The sequence below is a fragment of the Peromyscus californicus genome, unplaced genomic scaffold, assembly GCF_007827085.1.
Source record: "Peromyscus californicus insignis strain IS unplaced genomic scaffold, ASM782708v3 Scaffold_13__1_contigs__length_99412109, whole genome shotgun sequence".
Classification (NCBI taxonomy): domain Eukaryota; kingdom Metazoa; phylum Chordata; class Mammalia; order Rodentia; family Cricetidae; genus Peromyscus; species Peromyscus californicus.
Window position 1 is genome coordinate 79,226,806 of NW_026294424.1, and position 17,671 is coordinate 79,244,476.

The 17,671-nt window shown below is 39.1% G+C and overlaps 1 protein-coding gene across 1 annotated transcript in view; it reads right to left on the reverse strand.

Moving 5' to 3' along the window:
• Uba6 (ubiquitin like modifier activating enzyme 6) overlaps positions 1–15,698 on the reverse strand; it is a 67,249-nt gene extending 51,551 nt beyond the window's left edge. Inside the window, 6 exon segments of the mRNA XM_052735295.1 lie at positions 331–442; positions 1,623–1,717; positions 5,194–5,222; positions 5,820–5,914; positions 13,743–13,805; positions 15,543–15,698. Coding sequence (XP_052591255.1) covers positions 331–442; positions 1,623–1,717; positions 5,194–5,222; positions 5,820–5,914; positions 13,743–13,805; positions 15,543–15,613 — 465 coding nt within the window. The 5' untranslated portion in view covers positions 15,614–15,698.
• Between the last annotated feature and the right edge of the window lie 1,973 nt (positions 15,699–17,671).

Genomic DNA, 17,671 nt, shown 5'->3' on the forward strand with positions numbered 1-17,671 from the left:
GCGTTTTTCTGAGACAGTTTCTCCCTGAACCTGGAGCTCATCCATTAGCTAGGTTGGATGACCAGCAAACAATGGGGGTCAGCATGGGTATTGGGGATCTGAACTCAGTTCTTTTGCTTATTGTTAAAAACCACTGAATTTCAATTGTACTACTGTCAAATACCCAGCTTACATTCAGGAGTTATTAGGGCTCTTTCTCAAAAGGATCATTTAATAGGTATTGTTTTAACTTGATTTTTTCCATTCTGCTCATCAATATATTAGGTTATACTAGTTATATCATATAACTTCCTTGGAATCTATCAATAACACTCAATACAAAATACTAACCTGGTATTTTTTTAAGAAGGAGAGTTCTGTGGTTTCATCAAAAGGGGCAGAGGATGATGAGACATGAACATATGGATTCAGTTCTGCAATATGATGAAGTACAGCTTCAGCCCTAGAAAATAAATATATTTACTAATCTCTCATTTATTCTACTCAGTCTCAATATTAGATACTTGATTAACATGAGAAGGACCCAGCACATGAAATTTTAAGGAAAACTAAATAAAATGTAGATAAACAGAGATTTATTCATTTGTCTAAACAGCTCCCCGATCTTAAGACATACTCTCACATTCTGTAGCAAGCCTACCACTCTTTACATATATCCTCTGACTTCTAATCTCCAAGCTTAAGTCTCCTAATCACAGCAGACTCTTTAGTCGTGAAAATAGAGGAACTGTCAGAGGGAACCAAGAGTATATAGGCATGGACAAGGCAGGCAATAGAAAAAGGTCACGGAATACAGATGTCATGACAGCAGGAGGGACAATCCAAATGAATGAAGAGAAGGTGAGGAAGGTCAGTGGGGGCAAAGGGATAAAAGCAAACTCTAATGGTAGATACGTATAAAAAGGTCACAATAAACCCACTGTTAAGTAATTAAAAAAAAAAAACTTCCTTTAATGATGTCAAATTCATTTCAAAACCTTGACAAAGGAAATAAATACATGCCAGTACTTATTTATCTAGGGCAGTGCAAATTCACCTTGACAAAGTAAACAGCTGTGACTAAACTGGCATTCTCAATATAGAAAACATTCTATATATTCTTTTTTTTTTTTTTTAAAAATCTCATCTACCTCTCTGTTGCTGGGGGGTCCCTATGTCCCTCCTAGGGTCCTCCTTACCAGGTAGTCTCCCTGGAGTTGTGAGTTGCAGTCTGGCTATCCTTTGCTTTAACTGGACCAGGCCCTCTGGATAAGTGAGACAGTTGATTGGCTTGAACTGTTCAGGAGGCCCCTGGGCAGTGGGACCAGGACCTGCCCTCAGTGCATGAACCGGCTTTTTGGAACCTAGGGTCTATGCTGAGACACTTTGCTCAGTCTTGGTGCAGGGAGGAGGGGACTGGACCTGCCTCAACTGAATCTACCAGGCTGGACTGACTCCCCAGAGGAGACCTTGCCTTGGAGGAGGTGGGGATGGGGGGGTGAATCGGGGGGGGGGGGGGGAAGGCTGGGGGATGGGAAGAGGGAGGACAGGGGAATCCATGGCTGATATGTAAAATTAAATTAATTATAAAATAAAAATATTTATTAAAAAAATCTCATGACACTGTATCAAAATATCTTTACCTATTTCTCTCATTAACAACATCGTCTTCACACAGAAAGAAATTGGTCCCTAGATCCCAAGTTTGGCATATTTTCGTATCATGAATTGTCAGTGCCTTCAAAAAAAAACAAAGGAAAATATCTGTTAAGTCCAAAATAGAACCAGGAGCATACTACCTTTAAGGCTACTTACAATGTACTAAAAATACTATGTATACATGAGTAACGAAAAGAACTTAGTGTTGTAAGAATTGAAAAGGATATACAATTACATCTTTATTTAGAAGACAGGACTATAAACACTTGAAAAACTCCAACAACCTGATGTAGAAACTACATAGTGAAAAGGTTTAAATTTTATTAAAGTGGCATGTTATAAAAAAAAAAAGAAAACATTCAGAAAAATTTATATAAAAACACTTCAAAATATCCCATGCCCCCCGATGATAAGGGTAATGGGTAAACTAGGAAAAAATGTAAATGTTATCATGCCACACCTCAAAGAAAATGATTAATTTACAAGGAACATGCTGGAATATACATATTTTATTGCTCTTGAATATGAAATGCTGAATATGTAGCACCTTCCTCATTCATTAGACTGGTCAAGTTCAACAAGTTGACAACATGTTCTATCAGAGGATGATGGGAATCAATCACTCTCATGCATTATGATGGCACTATTGGTGCCTCAACCTCAATGGAAAGAATTTTAGTATAACCTGTCAAGACGTACATTTCCCCTTTAACAGAGAAATCTTATTTTTAGGAATCTGTCCCAAAGACATCTTTGAAAAGATTCAAAAGCACTTACAGCCAAGGTTATTAAATGTATTACTATTAAAAACACTAGAAACAAAATGTACATAAATATGGGAAAATTGGAATAATGTAATATATCCACACAAAGTATCTTCTAGTAACTATATAAGAAAATAGAATCAAGCCGGGCGGTGGTGGCGCACGCCTTTAATCCCAGCACTCAGGAGGCAGAGCCAGGCGGATCTCTGTGAGTTCGAGGCCAGCCTGGGCTACCAAGTGAGTTCCAGGAAAGGCGCAAAGCTACACAGAGAAACCCTGTCTCGAAAAACCAAAAAAAAAAAAAAAAAAAAAAAAAAAGAAAATAGAATCAAAAACACTTATCACTATGAAATAATCTTAGGGACATGTTGTAGAGTAATAAAAAGCAAGAAACTTTAAGACACAGAGAGACAGAAGTATAGACTTGAATGGGATGTCTATGTATGCATGTATTTGCTTTTATTTAAATACAAATGATGAGTAAATCAAGTTTAAAAGTAAATATCTAAGGGAAAACAGAGTAGACAGAAACCAGACTAACCTGAAAATACCTTAGTTTATGCTTAATTTTAAATTAAATAAATAGCCTGTAGTAGCAATATTGAATTTAAAAAGTGATACCTGAGAATTCAACCAGAAATAAACTAAACTATTTCTGAGCTGTTTGCATGGTTAACTGGAAGAGTTATATGATTTTCTTTTAAAAAGCTATCAGACAAAATTAAGGGGTTTTAGAAAAGGATAAAAGATACTAATTTTCAATAATTTGTTAGTAATATTGAAATTGTTATTCTGAAACTCTGTCGTACAAGTTAAATACAATACAGGACAAGTAAGTGGACTGTCATTAAAAACCATGAATCTTACCTAAGAGAAAATACAACAACAGAAAGTGAAAGAAGCAATCTATCATTCCTAAGTAAATCAGAAAGTTTCATAGTAACTTATAATATTAAACTTGAATACGCGCCAGTGCTTCCTGAGGATTAATGTTTTATCTCCATCCCTCAACCAGACTTAAGTGACAAGGACTATGGGGGCCATGTCAAAGAATTCATCCCACTAATGAAAGATGAACCAATTAGTGCTAATAAAAACAGAATGTACAATGAATAAAAACATTCCAGCAGTACATTTAAATATACAAGTTTGTCATGGTTTAGGTAAATTCATTAGGCTCAGCTGAGGGATGGTCAGCATAACTTTTGGAAGGTGGCAAATGGGGGAAAATCCAGTATACTCTTCATCCTGCCTTTGTACATGCAGTCTATACTTTAGAGAAATTAAGTCATCAATGAAGAGAAAATTCTTTCTAAATATTATTATAGCTAATAAATGAGGAAGGAATGACAACTGTTAACTCTTAATGAAGTAATGAATATAAAAAATGATGATTAATAGATAAAATAATGAAGAGATTAGAATATTATCACCTCCTGGCAGAGCACAGTATTTCCTACAAAATAGTCTTGTCAAAGGAATCAAATCTCAGTTTGAATCTGGATATGACTACCAGTTTGTGGGAAAATACAGGACACAAGTATATACAATAAATACTTTTTTCATTCTTTCCATTTCGTAGGAGACAGGTCTCGCTATGGAGCCCTGGCTGGCCTGGAACTCACTATGTAGACCAGGACCAGGCTTGGTCTTCAGCCTCTGAAGGGCTGTAATTAGACATGTGCCACTGTATGTGCCACAAAAATGACTACTTTCTTCGAGAAATGAATTTTATTAAGGTGAAAAACAATCAAATCAGGGAAGGAAAACCTACAAATTAAAAGAAAGTAAGTCGCAGTGCACAGATTCTCTTGGTTCCTGATTAGAACAAAAGAGAATAAACTTTAAAAAGATTTCTCAAGAAAACAAAGCCGAACTCTCAACTGGGCATTTTGTTTCTGTCTGCAGCTTTCAGGGTGACACCAACAACCCACACTTTTTGATATCTATGCTGTTGGGTAATCCCTTGTCTTGACTATGAGCTAGACTTATTCTGAACTAAGGTGCTAAAGGACATCCTCTGTCTTGTTGAGTACAGTCCCTCTTGTTTAGTGCCTCAGGAAGCCAGCTGCTATATTGTCAGCAGCACTGTGGAGACAGGCACATGGCTAGAAACGGAGAGTGACCTCTGGTCTAGTCAGTAAGGGACTACAGTTCGCAGTCCTAAAACCCACAAAGAAAGCAAGCTGGAAACAACCAAATGTGAGCTTTGCAAACAAATTCTTTAACAAACCACCCCTAAGATGGCTGTGCAGATCCTATGAATACTGTTGGCAGCCTTGTGAGAGACCCTAACAGAAGAACAAGCTAAAATCTCTGCCCATGCAAACTGGACATAATGCATGATGCTGTTAAATTTTGAAATAAATGATTTTATAGAAATAAAAAACTAATACAACAATCTTAAGAAATTATTAGATTTTTAAGGTGTTAAAATGTTACTAAGTTGTGGTTATATTAAAAATATATACGAAAATATTTAAGAACAATAAAATAACTGAAGTTTTATTTAAAGAATTTAACAGATGCAGCCAGTAGGTAATGGGAAGCAAATATATGAAACATACATGGTCATTGTGTTGGTAAGTGAAGCTGTATGATAGGTAATTAAGAATGTGTTAAGTGATTCTTTTTATGTTTAGATTTACAATAAATTTAAAAAAGAACCACAGAGCATTAGTGATTCTGTTACGTAAAAAGAAGAAATAAGACAAAGTACTTATCACCACACATCAGGAAAAAAGAAATAGTTCATAACAAAGCACTTTTCATACTACAGGTATATACTCACCTTAATCCCTGCGAGAACAAGATTCTTTGCTATAAAGAGAAAAGGAATGACTTAGCATTGCAAATTCATACAAAATACAACTTCATGGAGCTTCATCACAGTTCTGAATAATTATACCTTTTCATTTTTTACTTAAGAAAGTTAGAAAATCCAGGTGGAAAAAAATGAATTGATAAATTTTACATAATCATATCATTTAAAGATATCTATTCATTTCTCAGTGTTCTTATGAATATACTACGCAACCATAATGAATTACGAATGATCGTATAGCCAGGTATGGTGGCACATGCCTTTAACCCCAGCACTAAGGAGGCAAAGACAGATAGATCTTTGTGAATTCAAAGCCAGTGTGTTCTACATAGTGAGTTCCAAACAGTCAGGGTTACATAGTAAGACCCTGCCTAGAAAAAACAAAATGAATGATAATTTAATTAATAGCTATTAAGCTATTAAGATCACCACATAAGGGGTGTTTTTTGTTTTTCTGTGGAAGACAAAATATTTTGTGTTTTGTCAAAAAAAATCTTTGACTCTACTTTCTTCTAAAGAAAGTAAGAGTTATGTTCTTTATCTTATGCAACTCAAAAGTATCACCGAAATTATAGGAAAAAAATATTGCTTACCAATTTCTACTCCAAGACCACCCACACCACTTAAGAAGACATGGGACTTGGCCATCTTCTGCATTGCTGTGTCACCAAGAACATACCTCTGTCGACTGTTGTAAAACACAGTGAAAATAAAGAAATTATTCCATCAAAATAAAATATGCCTTAAAGTTTCGCAAACTAACAGCCATGACACTCGATTCTGTCCAGAGTTGTTTTAGACGATTTTTACAGCATTTAAAAGTTAAGCAACTGAATTCCTAACTATATTAGACACTTTAACAATGAATGTAGTCTGGCACTACAATCCACATTCCAACAAGGCAGAGCTGAGTAGGAACTGTCCTCTTTATGGAATTATGAGAGGTAGACTTGCCACTGTTCCATTCCTTCCTGGTCCACTCATTTCATCATTTCGGCATCACTACAGGCATCTGATTCTGCTATCTTTGTTTTAAAACTGACTGCAAACAGGACTTTGGAGGGAAAAATTCAGTTCTCTTAGGAACTTGGTCCTGCCTCAACTTGCTGTGCTATGCTTTGTTGACTCCCATGGGAGTCCCGCCCCTTTCTGAATGGAGATGGAGGAGGAGTGGATTGGGGAGGGGTATAAAGGAGGTGGGGGGAGGGAATGGGAGGAGAGGAGGGAGGGGAACCTGTGGTCTGTATGTAATTAATGAAAAAAATTCATTAAGGAAAAAAAGCTTAAAGTCACAAAAGGACTAAGTAAGTTATACAAGGCTTGTGGAGGATGAAACTTAAGGATGACAGATGTTTGAGAATTAAGATTTATATATCCCTAAGGTTATAATGACCTACTTATTCATGGTAATAAGAACTAACTTAAAAAATGTTAAAAAGAGAGAGAGAGAGCACACTCGAGAGAGAGCAAAAAAAGAGAGAGAACTGGTCAGGCAATTCTTGAGTATTACTTTGTACTGAAGACCTGGTAAAGAACACTTTGGATCCTGTTAAGTTATGCATCCTAAGAACAGGGAGGATCAGGTCAGGGTTTTAAAAAAAAAATATGTTCTGGAAATCAAAAAAAGGTCTGCTCCATTGATAAGTCAGTAGCAACAGTTTATCTGAATTAATAGAAAACAATATACCAGTCCTCGTAGATAATACAAATTCCAAAAAATCCTTATGAGAATTCAATATAAAAACGTTTGGCGTAAGCAATAAATAGTTTTAGTAACTCTTTAGTTATAAATATTTAGTTCTCAAATTATAATACTGACACACTTAATGTATATTAAAAATAATTTGCATATTTTAATTATCTCAAAAGCCTGGAAGTGTTGGCTAGTTAGATGAAAACTGTAACTTTACCATTTCCTTCCTTGTTCTCTAAAATACAGAATAAAATCAGAACTTTTGGCACGTAGGTAACTTTATTTACGTGGGGTCAGTGCTGGGGACTGGCCTCAGAGAAGGCAAGCAATCTACTAACTGAGCTATATTACCAGCCTACAGCTTAAAACTTTATATTTTTCAATCAGTATTTACGACTTTCGTTTTAGAAGTAAAAACTATGCATTTACTCCTTACTGAATATCTGTTAGTGTGTGTTTGGCCTGTTTTCAACTTTATGTAAATTACACTATTTCAAACGTGTGTCTTGTTTTGTGTCTTTGAATGAAAACTACATAGGAGATTCTCCTCTGAGACTATGGTTTTTCATTTTAATTTTTTTTTAATTAAAATGTTATTACATCATTTTTCCCTTCCAATCTTCCTTTTAGCCCAGTCTCTCCCCATACTTTGCTCTCTCACAAATTCATGGCCTCTGGAATCTTTTTAACTGTTGTTCACACACACATGCATATGAATATATATTCCAAAGTATACGAACACAATCTGCTCAGTCTGTATAATGTTGCTCATGCGTATATAGTTTCAGGTCTGACCACTTGGTATTAGATAACCACCAGGGGACTCTCTTCTGGGAAGACTGTTTTCTTCCACTCTTGGCATTCCTTAGTTGCCTATAGTTTTGTTAGGGTTGGAACCCCTTGAGATTTCCCTCTCTGAAGTTAACATGATTTATTTATATGTACATGTGGGATCTGTGTGTAAGGGTGCCCACAGGGGACAGTACCAGATACTCTGGAACTGGAGTTACAGGATGTTCATGAGCTGTCTGATATAGGTGCTGGGAACTGAGCTCCAGTTTTCTGTAAGAGCAGTATGTGCTTTTAATCACTGAGCCATCTCATTAGCCACATTTGTGAGATGTATTCATCTTGATTAATGTAAATGGTCAATGATTTTCATTTTTTTCTGATCTATATTATACTGGTGACACTATTAAGTGGGCATGCCACACAGTAGTGAATATGCCCGGTAAAAAGAAATCACCAAGGTAGTTTACTTTGAGAAAGTCCTAGCTACTAAAAATTTCTATCTTTGCTGAAGGAACACTATGTTCTCGTATTTTAACACAGTGACCCTAATTTTACTTCCTTGAAGCCATAGAGAACTCATCTAATCCCTCTCTGAAGATCTGCAGATTGTATTTACAATTTAGTATTTTCTCCCTAGCATCTCCAATTCTGTAATTCTTAAAACAAAATGATTTCCAGTCCCTCTAAATAGTCTAAACGTTTTCTTCTGGATGTACTTCAATGATCCTTATTATGTGTCTGTGTTATTTATTAAAAACAATATTCCAGGAGGCTGGAGAAATCCTCAATGGTTAAGAGCACTTGTTACTCGAACAGATGACCTGGATTTGGTCTGGATTTGGTCCTGGGCACCCCATGCGGTGCTTCACAACATCCATAACTCCAATTCCGGGGGGTTCTGATGCCCTCTTCTGACCTGCACAGGCTCCAGCCATGCGTGTGGTGCACACACACACAGGTAAAATGCTTCATATACCAAAAACCAAAAAAATCTAATGCTTTAAACAGAAAGGCACTGGATAGATTCATTGTACAGAGAAAATAACAGAATGTACTTCATAAAGGTACTATTAAGGATCACACAGTCAAAAGATAAAAAATGTAAAATACTCAGCAAAATGTCTATGACAAGCCCCTGTGAGATAGATAATCAAACCACTGTATAAGGTAATACACAGAAGTACCAGAAACTATGGGAAATCAGCAATACAGAAGATTATTTGTATTTAGGTTAGGGATGGAGTGATTTCAAAATGAGGTTCATTTAGGTTGACTTCTAAAGAATCAGTAGTAGTTCAAAAGTTCATCAAGATAGGAAAAGCATAGGAATGTGACTTGGAACAATGATTGCCTAGTATGCACAATGCCCTGGGTTCAATCCTCAGCACTTTGTAACTAGGGTAAGTGTTGCATGCCTCTTCCAGCGCCTGAGAGGCAGAGGCTGGGGGAGATCTGGAACTCAAGGTCATACTCAGCTACCTAAGTTTATGGCCAGCCTTGGTTACCTGAGACTTCTACCTTGGGCCAATGTGAAATAATAGGAATCAGATTTATTCTCCTGTTTTAAATAACTGAAAACTGATAAAAAATAAATAAATAAACAAAACAGCATTTCAAACACTAAATACCAAATAACTTAAGACGGCAATCTCTGGTAGAAAACAAAGTGAGTCTCATTGTCTTGCTGTCTCTGTCTCCGTCCCTCCCTCCCTCCCCCTCCCCTCCCCCCCCCCCCCCCCCCCTCTCTGAGATGGGGTCTCACTATGTGGCTCTGCAGACCGGACTGGTCTTAAACTCACAGAGATTCTCCTGCCTCTGCCTCTGCCTCCTGAGCACTTCAATTAAATGAGAGCGCCATCACATTCATGGCCTTAATTTAGATGTAAGCTGAAGGATTTCTAGGTTGCAGCAGAGGGAGGGAAATGCAACTGGAATCTGGTGGTCTCCCTAAACTGATGAGCTGTAGTGAAGAGGCTAGAGTTGGCCAGAGGATGGCTCAGCAGGTAAAGGCACCTGCCACCAAGCCTGATGACCCGAGTTCAATCCCTGAGACCAACAAGGTAGGAGAGAAACTATCTCCAACAGTTTCTCTGACCCTCCACACACATGCACGCATGTGAGTGCACACGGAAACACATACATAAATAAATATTAAAAAACAATTTAATGAGGTAAGAGAAAGTTAGGGTTTTAAAGTAGAGGCCCAGAAATTAGCAGAAGGGTCTCCAACTTAAATTTAGTATAGATTGGTGAACACAGTTGGAAAAATCTAAAGCTGGAAAAATTACCTTAGAGGACAAGGGAGCAATTACTACTATTAAAATAGAGCCCACAAAACTTTGTGTTTTGCTTTAGTTAAGCACAAAATATCTCCCAATATAAAGGGCATTAGATACAGTATTAAGAATATTACATAAATAGTGAAGAAAATTTTGCTCCAAACTAACTGAAGACTCCTTTTGGTCTTAAGCTAGAAAGCAAGCCAGTAAAGGAACACACTGTTTTTAAATAATTTAACTGTGTTCCTAAATAAAGCTAAAGAATATTTTAGGAATCTAAAATTATCCAGCATCCAAAAACATAAAATCTACAAGGTTTGACATCCATAAAAAAGTTACCAGTATACAAGAAGTAGAGAAATATAACTGCTAATGAACTAAACATAACCAACAGATGCACCTTCAGGAATAACACAGACATTCCATCAATTATAAATACGATCCACATATTCAAGAAGGAAGAGGGAAACATAACCAAAAAACCTTTGGAGGATAGAAATACAAATCTTTATGGAACTAAGAACCTGAAGTTCAGCACCAGCACTTCTTAACATGAAAACAGATACAGCCTGAGAAAGTTATGGTGCTTCTTTAGCCCAATATATATGAAATTGGAAGTCCTAAAACAGAATATGAAAAAGAGGGAACAAAGAAGGTATGAATGACTAGTAGTCAATTTTCCCCCCAGAAATACTAAACTCACATATTGCAATGTAAACTATTTCCAAACAAAAAATACAAAGAAAACTAGCCGCACCACAGTATATTACAAACCTAGGGAAGAAGATCAAATCCTCAAAGTGGCTGGAGGCAATGGGGCGTTAGGGAAGGGGGAAAGGTGAGAGTACCTGTCAGCTGCCTTTCTCCCAGGGAATCAGAAACACTGTATTTTTAAAAGTATAGAAAGTATTAAAAAAAAAAAAAAAGGCATCAAAACACAGTGACCTGAAATTCCACACCCATCAAAAGTATTTCTTAAAATAAAAAAAGTAAAATAAAGACTTCATCAAGTATATAAAACCTAAAAAATTAGTTGCTGAAAGAAATGTCACTTTAGCAGGTAGTAAACAGTAAGAGATAAGAATCTGAATTTACCAAAAAGCAGAGAGAACATTAGAAATGATAAAAAATGTGGATAAAGCCGGGTGGTGGTGGCGCATGCCTTTAATCCCAGCACTCGGGAGGCAGAGCCAGGCGGGTCTCTGTGAGTTCAAGGCCAGCCTGGACTACCAAGTGAGTTCCAGGAAAGGCGCAAAGCTACACAGAGAAACCCTGTCTCGAAAAACCAAAAAAAAAACAAAGTGTGTATAAATACATATTTTTTTTTACCGTCACAATAATAATAGAGTGTGAATTCATAAAGCACTCAGAACTGAATGTCAGACAATAAGAGCACAACTCTTCTAACAGGAGGAAAAGAAGCACTCTGCTGGATGATTTTATACCATATAAATACAGGAGAAGCGCTATCACCTAAACATATGTTGTACAAACGCAAGGATGGTTATGCTCAATGAAGTAGAACTGAAAAGCAGGGCTGGAGAGACGTGGGGCAGGTAAAGTGTCAGGCACAAGCATGACAACTTGAGCTTATCCTGGAACCCATGGCAGGAGGAGGAAACTCCCCAAACAGCACTACCAACTGAGAAACAAGCATTTACATGAGTGTGTGTGTGGACATCATTTCATTGTCAAACCAAAACACTATGCCACATCCTCCACAGTCTAACAGTCCCAATATTATAACAGTATCAGAAGTCCAAGTCCACAATATATCCTGAGACTAAAGGCAAACTCTTAGCTGTGAGCTGTAAAATAAAAAACAAAGTTACACATTTCTGAGGTAAATAGCGGAGTATTTCCACCCTGTTAGGGAAGAACAGGGATAGAGAAGGGAAGGAAAAGATCAATGAGGCCAACATTAGAACCCACAGTTCTCTGTCCAGCATCTGCCTCACACTATGGTCTCATCTTCTCCCAGCCCCGCCCTTACAGTCTTACTGGCCAGAACTACACGGACTCTCTCTTGTTGGCTCTGCACACTGCCCACAGCTTTCCTGAAGAGACATTTCATACACTGGCATCTCCATCAATCCAGGTCATTCACTGGAGCTTAAGCTTCATCCTCACAGCTCTGAGCATTGCCCTGTCAGAAGCTGCCTGCAGGATCCTGACCCTTCCACTCTAAGGTCTCACTGGAATTAAGTTCCCAGTCAAGCGACAGCATCACCCACTGTACTGTGTGGCATATGGAGACGTGACAGAGCTCTTCATGGATGCTGATGCTCCCTTCACGAACAACCATGTTTCTCAGAGTATTGGTAGACAAATCTCTGGATCTTCCCAACATAGAGGATAGGTTTTTACATAGAAAATCTATTCTAGAATTCAAGTTTCCCTAAGCTTTGTTACTAAAAATATTTCAGTGTGTGGATGCTTGAACTACTACTGCATGTGTGTAACAGTTTGTGTATAGAGGTCCAAGGATAACTTCTGGAGAGTCAGTGCTCTCCTTCCACCATGTGGGTATCGGGGATGAAACTTAGGTTGTGAGGCTTGGTAGCAAGTGCCTTTACTCACTGAACCATTTCTCCAGTCCTGAGAGATTGCTTATATACACCTGAAACTGAGAACTTAGTATGACTTCATTCTTTTTCTTTGTTACTTGGTCCTAAAATGCAAGGAACAACTGAACATCACTACATCTCTTTTAATTTTCCAGAGGTACTCAAGCAGTCATTAAATTCTCTAACTCTCACAATTGCCAAGCTAGGAGTATCAACGCATTTACTTTGCATAGCTCTTTAAACAGTTAATAGCACAGATTATCAGTACTATCAGGAGGAGAGTCTTTCCCAACATTAAAATTAATCAAATTAGCAAAACAAACACAATTAAGGAAATTCATCCTGGAAATTCTATTTCTCTAGAATCACTTCTGGTATGAAATTATGTACTGATTATTTTTCTCATTTCTGTGACAAAATACTGGATAGAAAAACCTAAAGGAAAAACAGATTTATTTGTTTCACAGTTTCAAAGAATTCATTTATGGTTGCTTAGTCTCATGCAAGTGGCAGATGCATGTGTAGACCTCAGTAATAAATCAAAACACACAGCAGAGAGACAGACTGGAACAGATGGCCAGGTACAACCTTCAGAAATGATCTACTACATCAAGTAATCTACTCTGTCTAGGCCCCATCTCCTAAAGTTTCTACATTTCCCCAAAAAGTACTGCCAACTAGGGATCTTTAGATACACAAGTGTGTGGAAGCCTCTTCCCATTCAAGCCATATCTCATTTAAAAAGAAACTCATTAAATTCCATTCAAATTATAACTCTCGGTCACATATTTCTCCATTTTCTATAGATTATAATTTCTTGAGAGTACAATGAAATAACCATCCTCTAAAATTTGACCACATAACTAAGGTAACTGAAGAAGCTCCCACACTGTAAGAACATTAGTGAAGCCTCTTGTCTAAACTCAAGACATTTACTTTCGTATTGGACAATGAAATACTTCTTAGTCCTATCATTTACGTCTAAAGAAACTGGAGCTTATTTACATAACATTAAAATGTTCATACTACATATAACATAAGAAAACTCCATACAAATCCCAATTTCAGTTTGAGAGGGACCTGTAGGATATCCATACAAAATTCTGCACGGGCACAGTCTTCAAACAGACTATGAGATTCTGAACTAACGATCAGAAAAGGTGGGTTTCAGTCTCAAGTTCTTACCTGTATAATCCATCATCGATTTCCACAGATTCTGTTGACATGGTAGGAAAATTTTTACTTGCACTAGGGGGAAGAAAAACAAACCCAAACTTTTAAAGATCAAATACGGCTTTTGAATAGTCACACTCTATAACGTGAAATTCAATTATGCATGAGACCAGATTCAGAAGTTACTAAAGGCCCTTATATACCAAATGCATATTTTATTAGGGATCACCTTCCTTAAGATTTTTTTTTTTAAATGTGTTGAAGTTAATTTCACTAATTGCTGCTCTGTGCAGTTTTACTGTTGAGATTTTAGAGCAACCAGACAGTAACTGCACTCTAAGATATCTTCTAGCTAAGAAAATCAGCATACTCCTATAACATACTATTCTGGCAATAAAGGTGTACACACACACACACACACACACACACACACACACACACACATTTGTAGTTTCCTATCATCTTGTTTCTACTACACTTTTACTTGCTGTCCTATTTTGGCCAAAATTAGTTTGGTGGATTAAATTTCTGAGTAAAAATGAGAACGGGCACATGTACACCCTGCTCTGCCACTTAATGGCTATACCTGGCACTAACTTTCCAAAAAGTTCTTTCTCACTGTTTCAAGAATATGTTCAGTTGGGTGGTGGTGGCACACACTTTCAATCTCAGCACTCAGGAGGTGGATCTCTGAGTTTGAGGCCAGCATGGTCTACAGAGTGAGTTCCAGGACAGACTCTAAAGCTACACAGAGAAACCTCGGCGGGAGCTGGGGGGGGGGGGGGGGGGGGGGGGGGGGGGGGGGAATGATGTTCAAAAAAAGCCATGCCTGATTGCACATACTTCTAATCTCAGAACTCCAGAGGAGGAGGGAAGTCAGGGGTTCTAAGCCACCCTGGGCTAACTAGGCTTGTAGCCAGCCTCAAAACCAATAATAATAACAATAATAATGATGATAATAAAACAATAATGATATCTATGAAACAAAAATGCTCCAACTAAGGGGTGATTATTTGTATTAAGTAGTATTTCTCAAGTCGATTTTAGCAGCATCTGCCTGGGCAGACAATCCGGTTACTTAAATCCAGTGCTTGAAGCATCCTTCCCAATATGCAATGTAAAACGCTAAAGGCTTATGTTAACTGGAAATAATAAACTCAACGCTTCTCTACTTGGTATAGAATTCTTATACGGGGCAGGATCCAAGTGTGGGGCTTGATTAATTCTAAGAAGTCTGAAAGAGAAACAACCCAAACACACAGGGGAGAGTATAGAAAAAAACTACAAGATCCTAAGTGGGAAATAATCATAAAAGCCTGGGGCTCCTCCTCCTGCCCCAGCACCCGAGTAGCCAACAGGGGGTTCTCGGGGTGTCCAAGCTGCAACTGATTCATCCAGACTTGTTCCTTCATGTAATAGTTTTTCCAAGTGGGACGGTTGCAGGATGGAGTAGAGTGGCGCTGCAGCCGCTGCCTCTTCAAAGAAAGGTGCCAAGCAACAGGGGCCACAACCCACTCCTGACCAGGCCCGACAGAAGGAGTGACCCGCGGGGAGGATGCTGGACCCCACCCGGAACCGGGCAGACTCGGGTGCAGCAAATCTCCCCGGCAAAGGCGAGCGGCGAGGCCGGCGCCCACGCCGCCACACCCACCGCCAGCTCACTGGCTCGCTCGCTCGCTCGCTCGCTCCCTGGGGCTCGCCGCTGCCCCCGTGGCCTCCGCGCGCACCGAGCCGCCCCAGCCCAAGACGGGAGCGGGCGCCCGCGATCCTCCGCTTCGTCTCGGCCAGCCCGCCCGGGGCCAGGCCGCTCACCTGCAAGCTCCCCAGGAGGAGCAGGACGCCTCTTCCCGGCGAAGAGCAGCCAACGGCTCAGACCTCTTCATCGCCTTCCGAAGACTCTGCAGCAGCAGCCCCGGGGAAGGCAGGAGAGGGGGCGGGGCCGCCAGGGTCAAGGGGCGGGCGGCGACGTCACCGGAGGCGGAGCTGGGGCAGAGCGCCCAGGACAGTGTTTCCCGTCAGCCCCAGGGACTCCTAACTTCCGGTTGGGGTGGGGCCACGGGGCCGCGCTTCCTTGCAGGTGAGGGGCGTGGCTAAGGGAAGGAGACCGAGCGTCGAGGGGCAAACACGGAACCAAAACACGGAAAGGGCACGTCACCTCCGGCTGTGGGAGCTAAACGCGGGAGGGGTCGAGGTCCGCCGAGTGACGGAGTTCGTTTTGCAAATCCTACGGTGCTGGAGCACCTGGAAGAGAGCAAAAAAAAAAAAAAACCCGAAGACATCGTGGCTGGGATTCCACTTAAAGATTCCATTTCAATAGTCTTGAGCATCTAGTGCGTGGGAGACACCGATTTCTGTAATCAAACTGGGATTCCACGTGAAGATTCCATTTCAATAGTCTTGAGCATCTAGTGCGTGGGAGACACAGATTTCTGTAATCAAGTGACTTTTCGGAGATGTAGAATTTGCCACTTTAATTTTAGGGAGGATAAAAAGGAACTTCCAGTTAAGGATCTGGTCAGAGACATGCAGCCAATAACCCAGATTGCCAGCTAGTGTCTTAAGGATTCACATCTGATTCTCATTTCATTGACTCTCATTTTACCATTTTTAGAAAAAAAAATGTGTGGACACAATATGATTAAGAATCTTTCTAAATAGCTATGTAGTTAAAGAAACATCATCAGCACAATTTCAAAAAATTGGCATTTACTTTGACTGTAGATATAATACAATAGTCTGTAAAATATGGTATTTTTAGTTCAACATTGTCTTATATTTGTAATTGAGCCTATGTTATCCTGTGTGTCCATCCATGCTGTCTCCAAAATTGAACATCTCAAAAAGGTTGGAATCCTGTGTTGGCTATCTGTTACATCCTGGTTTCATCTGTAGGATGGGGTTTGTTGTTGTTAAAGGGAAAAATCAGTAGCCATCTTGACAGACGCTTCCCCCTCCTCCAAAGGTATTTGCTGACCAGCAGTTTTAGAAGTGATCAGAAATAGAACTTATGAGGCTGGGACAATAAATCTATGCATCCTGGACTTGGCAAAACAAGATATGGGGAGTAATGGGCTCAACTGACCAGAAGTTGACCTTAGAGGAGTGTAGGACTGCAACAATAAATCTGAATGTGTCCACAAAAGCAGGACATAGGGAATAAAAATTTATATATCTATAGGTACCCTGAATCCTGTTAGCAATTAGTAACCTTATGCTTACTCACCCCTAGCCCTCCTCGTCCAGTCCCAAGCTGCATGTAAACTTTTCTTATATAAACCCCTTAAAGTGAGTGCTCGGGGCTGCTCTCCTCCACTTGCTGTGTTGGATGCTGGACACCGGACCAAGCTTGCTTGTTTTGTTAATAAAAACCTCTGTGTGCTTGCATCGGATAATGGCTCTGTGGTGGTCTTGCATGGGGGTCTTGCAACCTGGGCACAACAGTTTTTTTTTTTTTTTTTCATCCAGTTGTGGACCTTTTTTACATTAACATTTAAATAAACTTGGGTTGTATCTTAGTCTTTCAAAGTTCTGCTCTAGCACTAAATATATCCCATCTTTTATTATCTAAAGGTTTTTTGGTTAGGAAATGTGCATACATGCTGCTTGTCTCCCTTCTTTTTATCTTCTTGTATATTGAATATCCATTAGACACTAAGGTCTGGTGGCTAGACAATAATCAGACCATAGCAACAGCTCTTGCTGATTTTATCCATCTCATGGTGTACTGATTAACTTGGCACAAACCAGAGTCACCTGGAAAGAGTGAACCTCCTTTGAGGAACTGTCTCTATTAGGATGGCTTTTCTTGATTGTTAATAAAGTAACTAAATCTTTACTTGGGAATGGGTTCAATTCTGGTTAGCAAATCATAATCAATTGTTTGTGTTAGCTTTGTTTTCCTCCTACGACATTCTTGATTATTAATTCTCCCAAGTTCTATC